General features: G+C 36.5%; 2 protein-coding genes across 3 annotated transcripts in view; one reads left to right on the top strand and one right to left on the bottom strand.

The window, feature by feature from the left end:
- Cdc40 (cell division cycle 40) overlaps positions 1-2,957 on the bottom strand; it is a 47,335-nt gene extending 44,378 nt beyond the window's left edge. Inside the window, exons 1-2 of one of the 2 annotated variants that reach the window (XM_071613134.1) lie at positions 2,940-2,957; positions 2,490-2,739 (exon numbers count right to left, since the gene is read on the bottom strand). In XM_071613134.1, the coding sequence (XP_071469235.1) occupies positions 2,490-2,678 (189 nt within the window). In that variant the 5' untranslated portion in view covers positions 2,679-2,739; positions 2,940-2,957. Of the gene's footprint in view, positions 1-2,489 lie in introns of both variants that reach the window. The other variant, XM_027928345.3, reaches the window with a different exon arrangement.
- A 658-nt stretch (positions 2,958-3,615) lies between these two features.
- Positions 3,616-22,347, top strand: part of Wasf1 (WASP family member 1) — a 59,469-nt gene continuing 40,737 nt past the window's right edge. Inside the window, exon 1 of the mRNA XM_027928358.2 lies at positions 3,616-3,683. The gene's annotated coding sequence lies outside the window, so the exon portion shown is untranslated. The remainder of the gene's footprint in view (positions 3,684-22,347) is intronic.

Here is a 22,347-nt window from a genome sequence, read left to right on the forward strand (position 1 = left end):
CAAGGAATTTTCAGGCAGAGACTAGTGTGGGCAAAATCTTGGGAGGAAAAAAGAAAATTGGGCTTATGGAACTTTTTTATAAAGATTTCAGCATGGGATAACAGCAGGCTTCACATGCTACATAAGGAACTTACAAATTATCTAATAGGCAACATGGTGTCTTTGGGCAGGGAAGTGATATGATGAAACTAGAATTTAGAAAGAATGTTCTAGAGGCACCATGGAAGAAAGAATGGAGTTGTGGTATGGAATACTGGGAGATAAAAAAGGAGAAAGTACAAAGACCAGTTAAAAGGCTATAGTTGTCTGTAGAATGGTAGGTTGTGGAGTCATTAATCAAAATGAGAAAAAGATAAGTGAATTTTGAAGGGAAAAAAAATGTTCAGCACACTGAATTAGAGGTATCCAATCATTCTGGAAGACATACTTATTAGATCTTAAGCTAGGAAGGAGTTTAGAATTGGAAATATGAATAGCTGACATATATTCAGTGTTTATTGTGTGCCTGGTACTGTTAAATTTGCTTTACAAGCATTAGGATAATTCTTGTAACTCCATGAGATGGAAGCTAATGTTAAATCTACTTTAAAAATGAGAAAAATTGGCACAGAACCCTTCAGTAACTCATCCAAGGTCACCAAGTGGTAAGCACTGGAGGCAGGATTTGAATCCTTTGATTCTTGACACAAACCTGTGCTAATCACTCTACAGTGGTCACCTGAGAGCTATCAGAAGCAGAGAGGGTGAAGGTACAGGAGAATATGTGAAGTGTAAAGAGGACTAAGGAAGGCAGAACAGGGCACCAGAAAGCTAAGGATAGACAAGTGGACATCAAAGGGAGACAGCATTTTGAGAAAGAGGAAATATGTAATATTGTCACTTGATGAAGATTCAAGTCAGATGGCAGAACCTGACAACTGAAAGGCCTGGGACATCATTCTGGGAGGTTAGTTTTCCAAGAGGCTAAGGCCAGACTGCTTTGGGTTAGGGAGAATTGAAACAGGTGAAGAGAGCTCCAAAAGACCTGCCTGTGAAAGGAATAAAGATTAGGAGGGTACTGGAAGGTTTTAAGTTGGGACAGTTTTGTTATAAAGACAGAATTCCAAGCATCCTTTCATGTCCATTAGCAAAAAGTAAAATTCATAAATAGCTCATTAAAAACCTATAAAAAACTTCTTAAGTCATAGCAGTGGACTTAGGAACATCTTACAAAGGACTTTTTGTACAGGCTCCTCTCCACACATTGAGCTTTTGATCAGCCACTTGGAGTTCTACTCTTAACAAGTGGATACTCTCACCTAGCTAGAGACATATCAACTTCTCCTCACTTCCTGAAACTAAGCTCTCCACTTTCTCAGGTTTGCCAGTTACCTATGCCTAGAAACTCTTTGCTTCCATGGGCTAGCTTTTTGTTCTTGGAAGCACCCTTTTCAGGGTTGAGGTCCCTGATCAACCTACCAAAAATATACTCCTATCAAAATTATTCTCCATTATAGAGCTGGGGTTGTCGCTCAGTGGTAGAGCACTTGCCCAGCATGTGAGGCACTGGGTTTGATTCTCAGAATCACATATAAATAAATAAAATAAAGATCCATTGACAACTAGAAAAAATATTTTAAAAAATTATTCTCCATTATGGTATCTTATTTTGTCCTTGATAGTACTCGATTCAACCTCTAACTACTTTATTTGATCACATTTAATTGGCTGCCTCTAACACTAGAATGTAAGATGCCTCCGGCCTCTGTGGCTTCAGTTCTTAGAGCAGTTCCTGGTGAAAAATAGGTGCTTGGTAAATGTTTGTTAAATGAACTATCTGACCCAATTTCTAACTTTATCACCTTCCTCCATTAGATCATGCATTATTTTTAAACCCAATAGCTTTCCTCAATGTATTAACAAATACAGTCACAATAGCTAACATTTATTGCACTCCCACTAGACAGCTGGCTCTGTTATAAGCTTTATTTGTACAATTTCAATTATTCTTCTCAATAGTTCTCTCATATAGATAAGTGCTTTAAAAATGATCGCAGTTGTACAGGTGAGGAAACAGGAGGTTGTATAACTTGCCCAAGTTCACACAGGTGGTGAAGCCCGGGTTAAAACCTAGTTCTTCAAAACCAAAACAAAGTCAGGCCACTGCTCATTTCGGGTGAAGGCACATACCTTAGTTTGCGATATCTTGATCTAGTTTTATTTATGTTATGGGATTACACCTGCCCTATTTAAGTCATATCCCAAGCTCAAATTGTCCCCACTTTTCCCACTTGCTTTCTGAAGGTGAGAAGCCAGGGCAGCGAGCAATGGAGAACTGTCCCCAACTTCCAGTTCACAGCTTCTCCGGAGGAAGATGCAGGAGGGATCGAGAGATCTACGCGTTAGCAACTATCTCTCCGCACTAAGAGGTAACTCAGGACTTAACAGGAGAGCGGGGATTTTGGAGCTGAAGCCAGTTCTGGCACAGCATCAGTGGCCAAAACACTTACCTTAACTGCCACCTCCGGAGCCGAGTCCACCGCCACTGTCAGAGAGGGCTTGGCCGAAGGCGACTTAGTCAAGTGCATGAGAGAGTCGGCGGCTGGCAGCGGACACCTACTGCCCTCACTGTCCGAGTCCGATTCGGACCCTGAACCCGAACCGTAAGAGGCGGCCAGAGCTGCAATCGCAGCCGACATCGCGGCAACAGATCTTCTGCACAGACCAGGCCCGGACGGAAGAAGAAGCGGCTCCCAGGTCCTGACAGATTATCACGGAACACATTATTTACCTCCTTTACTAAGAAATAATCCATAACATTTTGAAACAATAAATTAATCATTACAATAACTAAAATCGGACCGGTAATTTTGAAACACATAGGAATGGACAGATGATCATAACAGATCATAACTTTCAGGACCTATTTGGTTAGATAGGGACTAGGAGTTCTGAAATACCTTGAGGCCTCGAGGTCCTGCACTCCCGGCTTGCAGCGCGGCGGGAAGTACGAAGAGGCACAATGGGAAGTGTAGTTTGGATCGAGGGGGCGGTGCGGTGCAGGAAAGCCTCCCTTAGACCCCGCCCCTGAATGGATGGTTCATTCAATTGGCTATCATCTTCCCTCATTCCCTGGCCAAGCACGGTTCTCTCCGTCCCCCTCCCCCAAACTAAGGATTGGGTAATACCACAGAGCCTCAGGAAAGGGGGAAGAGCGATCTTCGCCCCCATATGATGGGTGAGTGGGCGGAGGCTGAGTTTCCCACCACCGCTGTACCTGGGCACTGGGGGCTGAGGGAGAAAGTGAGAATCTTAGGTTCTAAAACCTATGGGTGTCCAGTAGTACCTCCTGGGGGAAAGGATGGGAGATTAGATAGAGTGAGTGCTGCGGTTCCCCCTGCTTCTAGAGCGGATTCTGGCGCCCGGTTGTGGAGCGTCGCGCGCGGGGAGGGGGCGGGTGGGGGGCAGCGGCGGCTCGCGGTGTTGTTCGCTCGCGCATCGAACACATCGTGGGTCCGGCGACCGGCAGGCGCCCTAGGCGGCATTCCTGGTGGCCCGGCGCTTCAGCCGCTACCCGAAGCGGGTTCCGCCCCGGAGCCCGACGCTCTTGTGGGCTGCAGGTGGAGTCCCCGAGCTGAGCGGGACCGGCGGCCGCCGCCGAAGCATGAAGAAGGGGTAAGGCTAGAGCCCCCCACGATTTCACGGTGAGCGCGAGTCTCTCAGGAATTTTTTTTTTTTTTCGGGGGAGGGGATCCTGGGAAAGGAACTCTTCCTACCGACCCGAGCAAAGAGAGGTGTGTATGGATCTCCGGTCCGCAAAGGTTGCGGGGATGGATGGGCGCGCCTCCCCCGCGATGGCCCCCACCCCCATTCCGGGTTTCCCGAGCTCCCGCAGCCCACCAGCCACCCGGGCTGGGTGCCGAGGAAGCCGGCGGCGGGTGCGTCTGGATCTTGGTTGCACCGACTGGCTGGAGGCAGTTCTGGGCGGAGAGACTGCGGGTCTCACCTGAGGTGCCGTGGTCTGGGATCCCCTGCCCACTGGCACCCACGAGCCGCCCCCGTGCCTCCTCGCCCTAGGAGAGGCTGCAGCCCGGGATAACGGAGAAGCCCCAGCTCGCTGTACGTGCCCGAGGCTCTGTAAAGCAAGCTCGTGCCTTAGCGTGTTTGCGCCGTGGATCTGTCTAAAGACAGAACGGTAAAGCGAGTGCAGGCATCCTTTTTCGTTTGAAGAGGCTAAGCGGTGCGGTCTCTTCTGATGCCTGTTAATGGGGAGGTGCCTCGGGCAGAGTTAGGGAGCCGCTCACTGAGCTCTGATGTCGACAGGACTCGCCCATTGTGCCACCCAGATAATTATTCAACTATGCAGCATCCATTGCACCTTTCCCATTTTTCTTTTCCCCTTGCTACAGCATGCCCCCTAGCTTCGGTACTCTGACACCTCTTGCACTTAACCGATGATGAACTAGAATAATGATGAAAAGAAAGCATATTCGACCTGAACATTCACGACCTGTCCTGTAACCGATTAATTAATTAATCCCCAACTGGAGTGTAGGTACTTTGATACGACTCATTCTAATACTATCCCTTTCTATATAAGGTCTGCCTTGGATTCTATTTTTTAAAAATTGAGGGGGAGGGAGTGTTAGATTTACATGTTATCTGAGTCTTAATTTTTAGTTCAGTAATTGATTGTAATCGATTTATTGGCTATTCAACTGGTCTAATGCTCTTCAATTTGTATAATAGATAACTTTCATTTTGATAATTGTTAATAGCATTGTACAATTACCAATACAATCTAAGTTTAAACTCTCAGGAACAGTTTGTCTTTTAAGATCTAAGTTTCTGTTAGAAAAAGTACTTATTTATAGTGAATATTTGAATAAAGAACTTGATATAAAATCTCCCAAGTTTTGAATAGGAAAAGTTTTGTATTTATTATTTAGCAGCAGAATATTTTATTACTAATCATAGCCTTACTTTGAATGAAAGGAAGAATTTAACATTTAAGGTGGGGTTTTAATAGATCATTCTTTAATTTATCTGAGTTTTATTTTTATTCACTTCTTTTCTTTGCATTATCATGTATTTGCTTGTTATGGATTTTTTTCTTATTTTTCTAACTTCTATCTACAAGAATGAGTAGACTTCAGTTTTGCATGATCTACCTGAAAAATGAAGTATTATTTTGAAAGCATAAGAAACAATTGTTGGTTATAATGTTAAAGATTACCATTTGAGTCTCATGCTTTAAAAATAAATGTTTTACTACCAAAAATGTTTTCTTTTCTTTTTGTAATCTACCTTTTTCATCTTTCCTTGTTTTAAGCTTGTTGCATTAACCCTTTTCATGAAAAAGGAATTGCATATAGACATTGCAGATACAGTTTTAAGGTACAGTAATTGTTAAATGGAACTTGGAAGAGGCGCACACAAAAGTTGATGATGTAGAATCAGTTGTTTGGTTTCGAGATGACCTTGCAGTTTACAAAATGGACACTGTTTTGCCTTGGTTTCCTTAAATGTAAATGGAGATAATACTTATTCCACTAGGTAGTGTATATAAATTCTGTAAAGTTGTTTTTATGGTGGTTTTAAAGAAAATGTAAATGTTTTAGTTAGTGATAATGACCATTTCAGTGTAAAATACCATCAAAAATGTTTTTAGGATTTCCCTGGCACTTTAGATTGGCTGATTTACATTGATTTTTGCTTTGGAGAAATATGGTTCTAAATTGAAGAATTTCTTATCAAGCGTTTTTAACTCTAGAATTACTAGTTACTGTAGCTAATACATGTGTACAGTTATAGTATAGGTATAAATAGTTAATACTGATGAAAACATTATGTGACTTGGTAGAAAATTCAATCAAGTTTGTGAAAATAAAATATCCAGAAAATGTTAAGGCTTTTTTCATGAATCAGCTTGGGGATATAGCTCAGTGATAGAGTGCTTACCTAGCATGCATGAGGCCTTGAATTCAATCCCGAGCATGCAAAAAAGAAACAAAAAATTTCAAGAGGCACAATCCAAAATATATTATTGTGATCACTTGTAAGGTATGGAGCTACTTTGTTTACTTTTCAGGTTGGTACATATCCATATATTCACAAATAATGTAAGAATATTGTATAATACTGTAAGTATACATTTTGCTTAATTTTAGAAATAATTTAAGATATCTTTTCCAAGTATTTGATTTTCATTACTGTAGCAGATAGTAGCTTTTGATTTCCTTATTGGAGAGTTAATTCAATCAACTTTCATAGCAAAACTACTTCTGAAAGAGTATATTACTAGAACTTTTGCTAAAACAATGTTTTTGGTTACTTTGTGGGAGAACTTCATATAGATGGTAAGACTTTTTTAAAGTGTCTTTAAAATTACAGTTATAGACTGGGTGCAGTGGCACATGCCTGTAATCCCAGCAGCTGAGGAGGCTGAGGCAGGAAGATTGCAAGTATAAAGCCCGCCTGGGCAATTTAGTGAGGCCCTGTCATAAACAAACAAACAAATAAATAAATGGGGGCAAGGGGTGTGGCTCAGTGCTTAAGCATCCTTAGGTTCAATCCTTGGTACCAAATAAATAGATAAACAAGTGAATTACTGTTAAATAAGTTTTTTAAACAATTAATTTGATTACAATTTATATATTTTTTAAAATGATGAGCAAAAATTTAGTAGTCATTATCACTTGGGTAGATACAGTTAACTAGTGGTTTTTCTTAAAAGAGCTAATCTGAAGCTTATTGTCATAAATGAGTGGCAGCATAGTGTTTAGCAGATAGCAAGGATTCAGATTTCTTTGTTGAACAAATAAAATGAATGAGTGAGAAATAGCCACTGAATTAATATACTAAGTGAAAATTGTTAAAAGATTTATCAAACCTTTTAATTAATGCAACAGTTTTATCTTGAAAAGTGCAAATTGTTTTTGGAGGTTCTTTGAGAACTTTTACTTTCTTTTTTAAGTTGTATTATTTTATCTCTTTTTATAATCCTTTTACCACAGCTTTTTTAACTAGTACTAGATACTGAATAATGTATATGTTAGCTACTTAAATGAAATATTAACAATTTTTTTCTTATCTCTTACAATTCATTTAATTAAAATGTATATTAACTTTTTGTTACTGAATGATATAAAAATGTTTTTCATTCTGACTTAAGTTTTCTGGTGAAATGTTAATAAAAAAGATGGATGTAAATTAAATCTTGTGCAAAATGTCTTGAGTACGTAATTTTAAAAATAAATGATCCCAGAGGTAGAACTTTTTATAAAATTAAGAATCTTGTGTTTTTAGTTTATCACATTCAGCTTAGAATTTTGAGTCTTTGTGTGAGTTGGTAGTCCTAACTTAGAATGGGACTTATTATATCCTTAAAATATAAATATAAAATGGTTTGGAATCTGGAATTTATTTTTTCAGACACAATATGCTTGATAGTTAGATTCACAAAGAGCTCACAAAAATATTTTTAGCCTGTAATATACCTGAATTATAGGATGTACCATTAATACTAGACAATTATAAACTTATAATAAATACTATAAAATATTTATAATACCATGACAGTTTTATCTTGGTAGGCATGACAACATTAGGAACTTATTCTCTTTCACCCACTGGATGTGAAGAGGAGGATATCCTTCCATTCACTGAGTAGTCTAGCTTTACATCATCTGGGGCAGGAAGTTGGGGTGTGATAGAAATTGGAAGGAGGTAGGGTCTTCTACATGACTTTACCTCTCAGGGTTTTTTGGTTTTGTCAATTGTAAAATCAGAAAGTTGAAGTAGATGACTTCTGAGTCCCTTTTAGCTACAATTAAAATTCTAAGGCATTTGAAAGATCTGTATAACTTCTTTTTTTCTTTCGGCGGGGCGGGGGGAGTTCCCTTTTTAATATTACTACTTACATACTTCCTGTCAGGGAATCTATTCTGGATCTACTTCTGAAAAAGATTATAGTTCTAATTTTTTTCACACTGCAATTCTCATATGCATGACGTTTTAGTTTATTGTTGTTATGTTTGCTTTTTTATTTTGTTTATTTTAATTAAAAAAAAAACTTTTAGCACAACCAAGAAATGGAATGTTGTGGGGTTTTGACATAGGTATGGTAGAGTTGGAGACAGAGTGACAAAAAAGAGTTTATCAACTCCTCAAAAGAAGGAGACGGTTTGAGTTGTTTTGGTTTGGTTGATTGTTTAGCTTTGCTTTATTTTATTTTTGTTTTATTCATGCCTATTCTTTAAGCTAAATGGATTTTGAGTAAACAGAATTAGTACAGAATAGCAGACAAATAGTTCTTTTGGACAGCTGGTAGGAAAGATCAGGGTGCTGTGAGAGAAGGGGTCATGAAACAGCTGTTTGTCGTGTACATTATTTTGTAGAATTTTAAACAATTTCTTATTTGAAGATTAATGATATTCATTGCTAATGTGTAGCATCATCTCCTAAGAGGAAAGGAAGTAATATTGCATGCAGTCACTTTATAGGTACTATTAAATTTATTTTATTTAATATCATAGATCTATAAAGATTTTATGGAATTGAGGGAAGAGGGTAACTGAATTGAACAGGTTTTTATTCTGCCCAGAAGTATTTCAAGTTCTCTTGGGAACTACTTTCTCCTTTCCTCAATAAGTTACTGTTGGAAAATTCATTTTAATGACTAGATAATGACAATTATGCCTACCTGCTACCCTCCCCTCATTTGTAATTGATTAATCTAGTGTCATGCTAAACCAGTTATTCATTTAGCACATAATTATTGAGAGCCAACTGGGTGTCAAAAGGGTAGGTCTTTAGTCTCTAAGAGTTAACAGTGCAATAAGAGAGACACATAGTGAACAAATACACACATTCACAATTAGAAATTGATAAATGCTATAAATAAAAAGAAGGAAACTAATTTACATTGAGAATCAGGGAAGGCTTTTTGGAAGCAGATTAGTGAAAACTAGGTGGAGAGGGAAGAGGCTACAAAGAAAATGTGAGACAATTTTATGGTGGGGAAGAGCTTGGTAGTTCAAAGAACTAAAAAAAAAAAAAAAAAAAAAAAAGGAAAAAGAAGTCTAGAATAGATGAAGCTTAGTAAGAGGATTTTAATTTAATAGAAGCTAGCAGAGGTAATCAGGAGCCAGAATACACAGGGCCTACATAAAGTCTGATTCTAAAGGGGTTATGGATTTTTATTATAAGTCTGTTCAAGAAGCACTAGAACAGAGACCCTGCCCCTAATAGAAGAAAAAATAGGCCCAAATCTTCACCACATTGGCCTAGGATCTGACTTCCTTAACAAGACTCCTAAAGTGCAAGAAGTAAAAGTCAAGAATTAATAAATGAGATGGATTCAAATTAAAAAGCTTCTTCTCAGCAACGGAAACAATAAAGTGAGGAGAGAAAGCCTATAGATGGGGAGAAAATCTTTACCACATGCACCTCCGATAAAGCATTAATCTCTAGGATATATAAATAACTCAAAAAACAATACCAAAAAACCCCCCAATAACCCAATTAATGAATGGGCTAAGGAACTGCACAGACACTTCACAGAAGAAGAAATACAGTTGATCAACAAATATATGAAAAAGTGTTCAACATCTCTAACAATTAGAGAAATGCAAATCAAGATTTGCATTTCTAAGATTTCATCTTACTCCTGTCAGAATGGCAGTCGTCATGAATACAGGACAGGCAATAATAAATGTTGGCGCGGATGTGGTGAAAAAAGTACACTCATATGTTGCTGGTGGGACTGCAAATTGGTGCAACCACTATGGAAAGCAGTATGGAGATTCCTCAGAAAATTGGGAATGGATCCACCATTTGCACCCAGCTATCCCAGTACTCAGTTTATATCCAAAGGACTTAAAATCAGCATACTACAGTTGCACAGCCACATTAATGTTTATAGCAGCTCAATTCATAATAGCTAAACTATAGAATCAACCTAGATGCCCTTCAACAGATGAGTGGAAAAAGAAAGTGTGGTACATATACTCAATGGAATATTACTCAGCTTTAAAGAAGAGTGAAATTATGGCATTTGCCAGTAAATGGTTGGAGTTGGAGAATATCATGCTAAGCGAAATAAGCCAATCCCACAAAATCAAAGGCCGGATGATACTAATTCATGATAAAGTGGGGTGGGGGTGGGGGACTAGGGAAGAATAGCGTTACCTTAGGTTAGGTAGAGGGAAGTGATGGGAGGCAAGGGGAAGGGATGTGGGGACAGGGAAGATAGTAGAGTGAAACAGACATTATTACTGTGTGTATATATGTGACTATATGACTAATATGATTCTGCAACATGTACACTCAGAAAAATGAGAAATTATATCCCATCTATGTATGATATATCAAAGTGCATAAATGTGTTCTACTGTCATGTATGACTAAAACAAAAAAAAAATTTTAAAAAGAAGCCAATGAAGACTTTAAATAAGGTCAATCATTGGATCATACCTATACGGTTTATAAAGAGCACTCTGGCTTGGGAGGGTGGGTGTTAGGGAAACTGATTCAATATTTCTATAGTTTTAGACATTTGCACTGAGTTGGGTCACTCAAGTTTTTTTCCTGAGTCCTAAATGCCCAGGGGGTAGATAAGTTTATTTGATTTCTAACTGATGAAGATATAAAACTCTGAAACTCTTAATTGGCCTGTTTCTTGCCGTATGGACTAAGTAAGAACAGGCATCTAAAGAAATAATGTGAAGAGAAGCATATTACAAAGTCCTGACTTTATTCAAGTGCCTTTGTCCATGGTCCTGAGATAGGAATTCCAATAGACACCCTGGTATCTTTGTAATAAGTCCTCATTTTTGCATGAACTAGTTGAAATTCTATTTCTGGTACTTGTCAACTAACCCAAACCTGTCATATAGTTTTAATTTGTACAAAGTCAAATGACTAATAAAAAGGGAGGTGGAATTTGAACATAGACTTAAGATTTCAAAGTTGTTTTTGTTTTTTTTCTTACTCCCCTGTACTGCCAAAGTACCATTTTATAAAATTAAGGATTCTAAAGGAATTCAAAGGAAGTAGATTTTGGGTGTGCCAATATCTATTGGATGATGATGGCAGCAAAGTTTTGTGGTGTGTTTTGTTTTGTTTTGTATTTTGATATGTTTGACAGTATTCCAGCTTCTTGCTATTCTTTTCCTCCTGAGTAACAATTGCTCAGGTCTGCTCCAATAAGTTAATGTTTTTTTTGTAATGACTAAGTCATTTTGAAAGAAGAACAAAACCTTATGTGTTGGACATGCATTCAGTTGTTTGGCTTCTCTAACAAAAATTATGAAGTCTGTTGTTTTTCATATTCAACTACAAAAGTAAGCTTTTGTAGTTTTATTTTTTTTTTTTTTGACAGGGATGTCTGTTTTCTTCTTTCTCTCATAAATTTTTATAACAGACATCTACTAGAGGTTATGCCAGAGAATTGTGGAAAGATTAAGCAAAAAGAACAGGTGGAACGTTTTGTATTTTAGTGGAGATCAAAGACTAACACCCATTTTTAAAAAAATCAAAATAAAAGCTCTGTGTAGTACATTATAATATGTGGCTAGAAATTTTGTCACTTTTATTGATATATTCAAAGAATCCTCATTTGGTCTAATTGATTTTCTGTTTTCAATTTCCTTGATTCCTGTTCTAATTTTTGCTATTATTTTTTTCTTCTACTTGGCTTAATATTTACATTGCTCTTCTTTTTCAGATTTCCTTGGGTGGGAGATTAGATTGTTGATTTTATATAGTTCTTTCTAATATAGGCATTCAGTGCTATAAATATCCCTCTAATCACAGCTTTTGATAGATCACACAGGTTTTGAGAAATTATATTTTCATTTAATTCATAGTATTTAGAAACATCTCTTGAGACTTGAACTATGCATTATTTAGAAGTATGTGTTTAATCTCCAAATATTTGGGGATTTTTCCATCTATTTTTCTGTTGTTGCTCTCTGGTTTAATTCTATCATGCTCTTCTGAAACCATACATTGTGTGGTTTCTTTTCTTTTAAAACATAAGGTTTTGAGGTGTGTTTTATGATCTGAAATTTGTTCTGTCTTGGTGAATGGTCCATGTGATCTTGAAAAGAAACTCAAGCCATTGTTGGATGAAGAACTATATACATGTCAATTAGATCCAGTTGATTGATGGTGTTACTTAGTTCAACTATATCATTACTGATTTTCTGCCCAGTGGATCTGTCAGTTAGTAGTAGAAGATGTCAAAGCCTCTAACTGTGATAGTGGATTCAGCCATTTCTCCTTACAGTTATATTAGTTTTTGCTTTATATATTTTGATACTATTGTTAAGAGCATATGTATTAAGGATTGTTATGTTGTCTTGAAGAATTCATCCCCTTTATCATAATATAATCTATTTTTTTAATCCCTGATAATATTTCCCTTTTTCAGAAATCTCTTTTGTCTACAATTGATATTGCTATACCTCAAGCTTTTTTTAGGTTCATGTTTGTATGGTATATTTTTTTTTAACTGTTCAAATTCTTTTTATCGTTTATTTTTTGTTCATTGTGAACTGCTAATTTTTGAAGGAGATATCTTAAATATAAAGATATATTTTTAATCTACCTGACTTTACTATGTAAAGTTGGTTTCTGTAGACAATATATAGTTAGGTCTGTTTCTTTTCCCCCTTTTTAATTCATTGATGGTCTCTGCTTTTAGCTGTTGTATTTGGACCATTCATATTTAAAACGGTTATTGATATAAATGAATCAATATCTATCATATTTGTAACTGTTTTGTATTCTTTGCATTTCTGTTTTTTTTTTTTAAAAAAACTTCCTCTTTTTTTTTAAGTCTTCTCTGACTTTGGGGATTTTGTAAGGTTTCATTTTCTCCCCACTCTTTGCATATCAGTTATATATTGTTTTAAAAAAATTAGTGGTTGCCCTAGAGTTTTTAGAGTTCATTTACAATTCATCTAAGTCTACATTTAAGAAAAAAAAAAAAGATGTTTAGCACATATTAAGTACAGAAAGATAACAGGATGACCTATCAGTTGAACATGAATTTTAATATATATTTCTTGAGGTAGGGATAAATTCTCCAACCAATTTCATTTTATTTATTTAATATTTGTTTATTTTCTTTTGAGACAGAATCTTGCTATATTGCCCAAATTAGTCCCAAATTCCTGGATTCCAGGCTCAAGTTATACTCCCACTTCACTCTCCTGAGTAGCTGGGACTATTTTGTATATGCCACTCTGACCATTCTTCAACTAATTTTAAATTATTAAATTCACTCATTGAAAGTCTGTAATAGGAGAGGACATGGTAGGACCAAAATCTGTTGATTAAAATAGTGTTTACTATCTTTATGAAATCTTTGGAGGGAAAAGAAATAATTGCTTAAAAAAGGGCTTTTGAAATAAGTGTATTAACAAGGGTGCTGCTGATATATTTTAAGACCTTAGACTAGGATCATAGACAAGGTTATGGTTTACATATTTAATGAAATATCCAGCATGGTATTTAAATATTTCTAATATGGTTAATGATTAGAATAAATAATAAGTATTTGTTTTTGTTTTCATCAAATTAGTTTTATTACTTTAAATTTTTAAATGACTCTCTATACCAGTCATGTTGAACTTAAAGAAAGGTGGTGAGATTTATTGAAAATTAAGTTAATTATTTTTAATTTGTGTATGTTTATTTGAATCTGTTCTTCATTTGCAGCTGCCTCAGCAAATAATATTAGAATTATCTGTAATTGACTTTACTTGGGGACAACAGTGAAGTATTTACATTAAGTTGGAGATGTTGTCTTAAGGTGTGTCTCACTTTTAAGAAATGACATGGAGTGAGTATACATAAAAATGAGAAAAGATCCAGGGTCTAAAATTGTAGTATATAAGGATAGCATCTTCAACAAATGGTGCTGGGAAAACTGGAAATCCATATGCAACAAAATGAAACTGAATCCCTTTCTCTCGCCATGCACAAAAGTTAATTCAAAATGGATCAAGGAGCTTGATATCAAATCAGAGACACGCCGTCTGATAGAAGAAAAAGTTGGCTACGATCTACATACTGTGGGGTCGGGCTCCAAATTCCTCAATAGGACACCCATAGCACAAAAGTTAATAACTAGAATCAACAAATGGGACTTACTCAAACTAAAAAGTTTTTTCTCAGCAAAAGATACAATAAGAGAGGTAAATAGAGAGCCTACATCCTGGGAACAAATCTTTACTCCTCACACTTCAGATAGAGCCCTAATATCCAGAGTATACAAAGAACTCAACAAATTAGACAATAAGAGAACAAACAAGCCAATCAACAAATGGGCCAAGGACCTGAACAGACACTTCTCAGAGGAGGACATACAATCAATCAACAAGTACATGAAAAAATGCTCACCATCTCTAGCAGTCAGAGAAATGCAAATCAAAACCACCCTAAGATACCATCTCACTCCAGTTAGATTGGCAGCCATTATGAAGTCAAACAACAACAAGTGCTGGCGAGGATGTGGGGAAAAGGGTACACTTGTACATTGCTGGTGGGACTGCAAATTGGTGCAGCCAATTTGGAAAGCAGTATGGAGATTTCTTGGAAAGCTGGGAATGGAGCCACCATTTGACCCAGCTATTCCCCTTCTCGGTCTATTCCCTAAAGACCTAAAAAGAGCATGCTACAGGGACACTGCTACATCGATGTTCATAGCAGCACAATTCACAATAGCTAGACTGTGGAACCAACCTACATGCCCTTCAATGGATGAATGGATAAAAAAAATGTGGCATTTATACACAATGGAGTATTACTCTGCATTAAAAAATGACAAAATCATAGAATTTACAGGGAAATGGATGGCATTAGAGCAGATTATGCTAAGTGAAGCTAGCCAATCCCTAAAAAACAAATGCCAAATGTCTTCTTTGATATAAGGAGAGTAACTAAGAACAGAGTAGGGTCGAAGAGCATGAGAAGAAGATTAACATTAAACAGGGATGAGAGGTGGGAGGGAAAGGGAGAGAGAAGGGAAAATGCATGGAAATGGAAGGAGACCCTCAGGGTTATACAAAAGTACATACAAGAGGAAGTGAGGGGAAGGGGAAAAATAATACAAGGGGGACAAACGAATGTCAGTAGAGGGGGCAGAGTGAGAAGAGGGGAGGGGAGGGGGGATAGTAGAGGATAGGAAAGGCAGCAGAATACAACAGACACTAGTATGGCAATATGTAAATTAATGGATGTGCAACTGATGTGATTCTGCAATCTGTATATGGGGTAAAAATGGGAGCTCATAACCCACTTGAATCAAATTGTGAAATATGATATATCAAGAACTATGTAATGTTTTGAACAGCCAACAATAAAAAATTAAAAAAAAAATTGTAGTATATGTTTCAGGAATGCAGATTGAGAATGAGATAGAGGGAAAGCCATGGACTGGAAGTGTTCAGAATGCCAAATTAAGAAAATGCTTAAAGGATGGAACAACTATGACAGATGATGTTAGTAGGTTGAGTGAGAAGAAGCCTGAGAATTAACTATTGGTTATAAGTAGAAGATAACAAAGCTATCAGGTCTACCTGATAGCTTCTACCTGATAGCTTGTGTGAATTTGCTTTAGTCCAGTAGAATCCACGATTTTCTGCTTGTGTTTTTCCAAAAAGATATTTGAAATACTATATATTTTATCCTCTTAAATATTTAAAGTTGATGTCTATTAGTAATATGTTCAACTCATTTTTTGTGTATGAATGGTAGAAAATAATAAGCATTTTTATAGCATGAATATTGTCTATAGTTGAAATAAGTAGCTAATGTTATTTGATGAAGTAGATTTTTGAGAGTTCTATTGAAATAATTACCTATAATAAACTGTACAATTTGATCAATTCTCAGGAAGAGAATTCACTCAGGAAATAAATTGTACAATTGGATGAATTTTGACTTTTGGATTCACTCACCTATCGAGATAATGAACTCTCAAAGGTTTCCTATTTCCCCTTGGTAATCTCTGTTTCCTAACCTCTTCCTACTTCTTCCATCAATCCCAACTATGGGGAGACTGCCAATGCCTCGCCAGGGTGTCCTTCTTCTTGCTCAGGAGGGTATAATGCAACAGAGAAAAGAAGTCAGAAATGAGTAGTGAAGAACAAAAGACACAGAGACAGAAAAATAGTTTTAAAGGAGAGCACCTGATAGCCCACACAGGGCTGAAGCTGGACAATTAAAAATTGGCTCATGTGGTTTATTTAAAGGGGTGTGTCAAAGGCAGGATAAGGTTTCGGGGGTGGAGTCTTGCTTCCAGATGTCTTGCAGTCAGCAGGTTGATTGGCATCCTTGTAGGTCACACCCATCTCTGAGAGGTTGTGTGACTGCATCTCCTGTGCTGCATGAGACCTGCATCAGAGCTTGAATAGGGTCACATGTGTCTGGGCAGTCTTGACCAGAGGAAATTTCCACTGGAAGTTCTCAGACACCAGATTCTCCTATTCACTTGGCTGCCATGCTGATGTAGTCCACACACAGCCAGTGGATGGCTCTCATCTCCCAATTCCTTCCCTAAGCAACTGCTAATCTGCTTTCTGCACTATAGGTTAATTTGTACTTTTAAAAGCTTTATATGCATGGCATGTGTAGGATATATCTTTTTTTAAAAAATTTTTTTCTAGTTGTAGATGGGCAACATGCCTTTATTTGTTTATTTTTATGTGGTCCTGAGGATCGAACCCAGTGCCTCACATGTGCAAGGCAAGCGCTCTGCCACTGAGCTACAGTCCCAGCCCTATATATCTTTTTTTTGTTTGTTTGACTTCTTTCATTTAGTGTAATGATTTTGAGATTCATCTGTATTGTTACATCATTAGTTTAATACTACTCCATTGTATTAATACAGTTTATTACCAATTCATTTGTTGATGGACATATGGATTGTTTGCAGATTTTGACTTCTATAAAGACAGTTGCTTTTCGCATTCATTACAAGTCATATTTTTAGATGTATACTTTCATGACTCATGAATAAACACCTAGAAATAGAATGACAGGGTTATGTGCTGGACACGTGTTTAATTCTGCAAGAAACTGCTAAATTGATTTTCACAGTGGTTGTGTAATAGTACATTACCACAAAAGCAAAGTATGAGTTTGGTTGCTCATATCCTTACTATTTCTAATTTTAGCTATCTTAATAGGTGTGTAATGGTATCTCCTTGTGGCTTTAATTTTCATTTAATTTGCATTTCCCTAATGACTAAAGATTTTGACTATCTTTTTTGTGTGCTCTTTGGTAGTGTGTTTAAATTTTTTGCTCATTTATCTGTTAGGTTGTTTCTTTCTTTTCTTTTGTGGGGGAAGCTGTTTTGTTTTTAAGACAGGGTCTTACTGCGTTGCCCAAGCTTGTTTCAGACTCAGGTTCAGCTGATCTTCCTGTCTGGGCCTCCCAAGCACTTGGGTCCACAGGCATGCACCCATATTGCAAGCTTATTTGTTTTCTTATTGTGGCCTTGGGTCATTTACACTAAATAACATCTCTTTGCCTCTACAAGATTATGCTTCTTAAGGAAAAAAAATTGAAACTTACTGTTTTTTCTGGGTCTCCCAGCACAATGACCTACATGTAGTAGTTGTGAAAAAATAATATTATTGAATTGACTTTAAGTTTCTATATATACTGTGGGTAGTATAAAGTTGTGTGATATATAGTAAATACTAGTGAGGGAGAGAAAATATGTATTGGTCATGTGGAGTTATTTTAATGTGACAAACAGGAAGTAATCTGCAAAAGTTCCACCATCAGTGTAACTTTTTAATTGTAACAATGACTGCTAGTTACATAGAACCTAATGTATTAGGCTGTGGATGTGCATTGTTAAAATCCAACAGAAATCTTGTGATGAAACTGATGCTCAGAGTTGTTAAATGTCCCTCAATTGTAAAGGTGATTACATTTGAGGTTGGATTGATTCTATGAAGAGACGATGGCATGAGCAGAATTCTGGAATGTGATAGAAGGAACAAAGTATATCACTGAATTGAAAGATACTTTTCCATTCTTTTTCTCCAGAATTAAGGACAAACTGTTCATCCTTACAAGCGTCATATCTGTTTTCATCTACCCTTCTAAGTCTTGATCTTCCTTTTCTTTGTGCTTTGACAAATGAACTTGGTGGAAGTAATGTTTTCTAAGTTCTGAACCTGGGCATTAAGAAACTTTGCATGTTTCCACATGTTATATCAAGCCTTGGCTAGTCAAATTGAAGATGAGGGATCATATAGAATAGAGACAAGCCATCCCAGCTGGGCCGTCTTAGACCAGCTAGTCCATGGTCTACATGGCAGCTGTCCACAAACACTTGAATGAGTCCAGGCATGATTAGCAGAACTGCCCAGCTCAGTCCAGCCTTAATTTCTGACCCATGAAATCAATTGTTGTTTTAAACTGTAAATCTGAGCAGGTGTTTATTACATAACAAAAATCAACTGATAAAATCAGTGTCCTTAAAAAATTCTATTAAATAATAGAAAAGAATTTTTGAATGGTATTATTATTTGCCATATAATTTTGAAAAAAATATGTCTATTATTTCTCTGTTTTTTTAATCCTTAACTCTTAATAGTCTGCAGTTAGTGTGGTTGAACTTAAGTTTCATGTAATATTGTTTCTCAAATGAGATTTTTTAGAAATAGAGTGTTACTACTTTGAAATAAATATGATGTACTAAGCCCATTCAAGCTGTCAGGAAAAGAAATGCTCAGGTTTCCTTAGGCAATGTAAGTTCACTCTAAAGTGGACCTGGGGAAGTAAGGAGGCTCCGCATACATATGGCCCTGAGTCCTGGTGATTACAGGATTAGGATTTACATCAGGTTGTTTAGGACACAGTAGCTGCTTCATGACCCATTTTTTTTTAATGTTTATATTGCATTGATTTTTACCTAATAAAAGATTTGATAGAATTTGAATCTTCCATGGAGGCAGAATTATGCCATGTCACTTTCTGTGTTATTGGCCTGTGTTTTGTCATATGTGTCTGTTTTTAGATCAAACACCAATCCAGTGGCATGATCATATTAGCAGGTTTGATTTTATGGAAGGCAAAATAGTACAACAAACTAGTTTTACTCTGTATAGAAATAATCTCATTTCTTTAGTAGGGGGTTTAAAATTTATATCTGTTGTCTTTCATAGGGTAATAAACCACCCCAAACCTGGATGGATTAAAACAACCATTTTGTTTGTGATTCTGTAGGTCAGCAATTTAGGCTGGGACCAGATGAGCAGTTTCTTTCCTAATCTCATCAAGGTTACTTACATAGCTGCAGTTATCTGTTGGCTTAACTAAGGCTGTATAGTCTAGGAGGACCTCACTCATATGTCTGGCAGTTGGTTCTGGCTATTAATCAGGCCGTGTATCTCTGAGATGACAAGCAGATTATCTGGAAAAACTCCAGGAGAACAATTATAGGAGCTGCAAGGTCTCTTGAGGCCTAGGCTGGCAAGTTGAACAATGGTACTTTCACCACATGATATAGTCAAAGCAAGCCATAAGACTAACTTGTGTTCCAAGACATGGGAAATAATTTATTAGAGTTGAAAAGAATTTGTGGCCATTTTAAATTTATTATAGGTTCTAAGGCACTTAAGGTTTTATAAGCTGGATACTTATATATTAGTTCATTTTTGTTACTATCATGAAATATCTAAGGCTGGGTAACTTATAAAGAGGAGAATTTATTTTAGCTTATGGTTCTGGTCCAAGACTGAGAGCCTTTATCTGGTGATAGACTTCCTGTTGGCAGAGACTCAAAGTAGCACAGGGCATTGCATGGCAAGAGACAGGGAACATATGTATATGTCTTTCTCCTTTATGCTATCAATATTAAATCATGGAGGCCCAGTCCTGATGACCTTATCTAATCCTAATTACCTCTAAAAGATCCCACTTCTAAAGAGTGTAGTTGGATTAAGTTTATGCTCTCTTAATACATGACATGAACTATTGTGGAGCACTCTCAAGTAATATGCAAACCATATAAGTAAAGATGTACAATTATTTACAGACTAGCACGAAAAAACGACTGGGGTTACTTGGTAGAATAAACAAGGCTATAACCATGAGGCAATGTGGGAGGTGATAAAAGGATTGGGACTGCGGCATTTACTTTTCAACTCTTTGAACATAATAAATTTTCAAATATTATTCAGAGTTGCCATAAGTGTAGATTTAAGTTTTTATAGTGTTCTTCATGTGAAACAATGGGACAAAATGGCTTAAATAACTTGGAATAGCCCAAAGGAATGTTATTTGCAAGGATTGAATCCTCACAAAAGAGCAATTTCATAGTTTTGTTTTAAGACAGATTAAATGCAAATGGACTTTTAGAACTCTGAGAACTGGGTCTCTTTGTTTTTCTATACTTAGTTGTCACTTGATAGAAGAAGGAAGTGAAAATTTATCACTACCTCCTGATTTTATAACTTCTAAGGCAATTTGGTTAAATAAACATTTGGACTATTAAGAATATAGATACAAGAATAAATGACTAAGGTATATTTGCATTTTAATTCCAAAATTGCTTCTCTTCTGATGAGTCTTAAAAACCAGTGTTTGGATTTGGTTATTGATTATGTTAAAGATCAGAACAATCTGTCTGAAGATTTGATGAAGCACTTTTATACAAGCTTATTACATAATGGATTTTGTGGTCATGCAAAATAATAGTTCGTAAAAGGGAAGATGGCAGAAATCCAAACTTTGGTTCAAATATTGTCCTTTAAAATAATTCCAATTATATTAAGATAGAATAGCCCTTTATCCATGGAAGAGTCAGCTTTAAGAAATACTTTCAACATCCCGGCGTGGTAGTGCATGCCTGTGATCTCAACAGTTTGGGAGGCTGAGGCAGGACGATCACAAGCTCAAAGCCAGTCTCAGCAACTTACTGAGGCCCTAAGCAATTCAGCAAGATTCTGTCTCTAACTAAAATATAAAAAAGGGCTGGGAATGTAGCTCAGTGATTAAGCACCTCTGAGTTCAATCACCTGTACCAAAACCAAAAACCTTTCGACACTTTTTTACCCCCAAATATATATATATCTGAGTCCTTATGTGCTATGGGCCAGGCTTTATGCTAGTCACTTTATTTTATTTAATCCTCATAAATGACCAGATGAAGTAGGTAGGTTGGCTCTGGAAGCATAAAGAAGTTAAGGTCCTTAACTCAAGTGGTAAATGGAGCCAGGATTCAAACCCTGTGTTTCAGACTCTGTACTCCTAACATCTATAGAGCACTGCCTTTTACATTTTATAAATTAAGAATTTTTTAATATTTATTTTTTAGGTGTAGATGGACATAACATAATGCCTTTATTTTTATGTGGTGCTGAGGATCGAACCCGGGTCCCGCCCATGCTAGGCGAGCGCTCTTACCGCCGAGCCACAATTCCAGCCCCAACTAATAATATTTTTGCTAGAGAACAAAGTAAATTAAAATGTTTTAATTTTTGCTCAAGTATAAAGTGGTAAAATTAATTTATTATTTTAACAATGCAAGTGACACCAAACCTGAAAGAGGTTTCATTTCATGGTATCTTTTTAGTGTGTCTGGTCATTTTTTGAGGACTGCTTTCCATAAAATGAGAACACAGTTTTCACTGTAGTCTGAAGATGATATATTAAGACTATACTTTTGTTGTGTGAATATAGTTTGGTGAAAATCCTTGATATTTTTAAAATATTATAATCTGTAGAGAGTAAAAGAGTTCAGAAATATTCTGGTCAAAATGAGAACTCAAGATTAGGAGAAACTAACATCATTTTTCTTTTCTTGTTAGTAATCCATTTTCCCAGTCTTCTTTGCCCCTAGTTTCTTTATCCATTAGAATGTTTCTTTTTTGTAAGTATTCATCTGCTTTCCTGTTTTCCCTATTCCATAGGGAATGTAGGATACATGGCTTGTTCCATTTAGATTTGGTTTATCAGTGATTTTCTCATGATCGTTCCTCTTTTCCCAACAACACCCTTAGCAACGTTCCCACCCTCGCTTTTCTCCCCTCCCCTGCATAACCTTTTAAATTTAATTTTGCATACCTACCTCTTCTCTATTTATTAAAAAATTTGACCTATTTAACTTTTGTTGCATTTTGATTTATTTCTAAACCTCAGTCTTCTAGTCAGTTGTTATCAGATTTTATCATGCATTCTAATTACCTGGGAATCTTGTTAAAAAGCAAATTTTGATTCACAAGTTCAGGGGTAGGACCAGAATTCTTCAGTTCTTTAAAGTTTCCAGGTGAAACTGATGTTACTGATACAAGTTTAAGGACTACATTTTAAATTAGCACTGCCAATTAATATTC

The sequence above is a fragment of the Marmota flaviventris genome, chromosome 6 (assembly GCF_047511675.1).
Source record: "Marmota flaviventris isolate mMarFla1 chromosome 6, mMarFla1.hap1, whole genome shotgun sequence".
NCBI classification, from domain to species: Eukaryota; Metazoa; Chordata; class Mammalia; order Rodentia; family Sciuridae; genus Marmota; species Marmota flaviventris.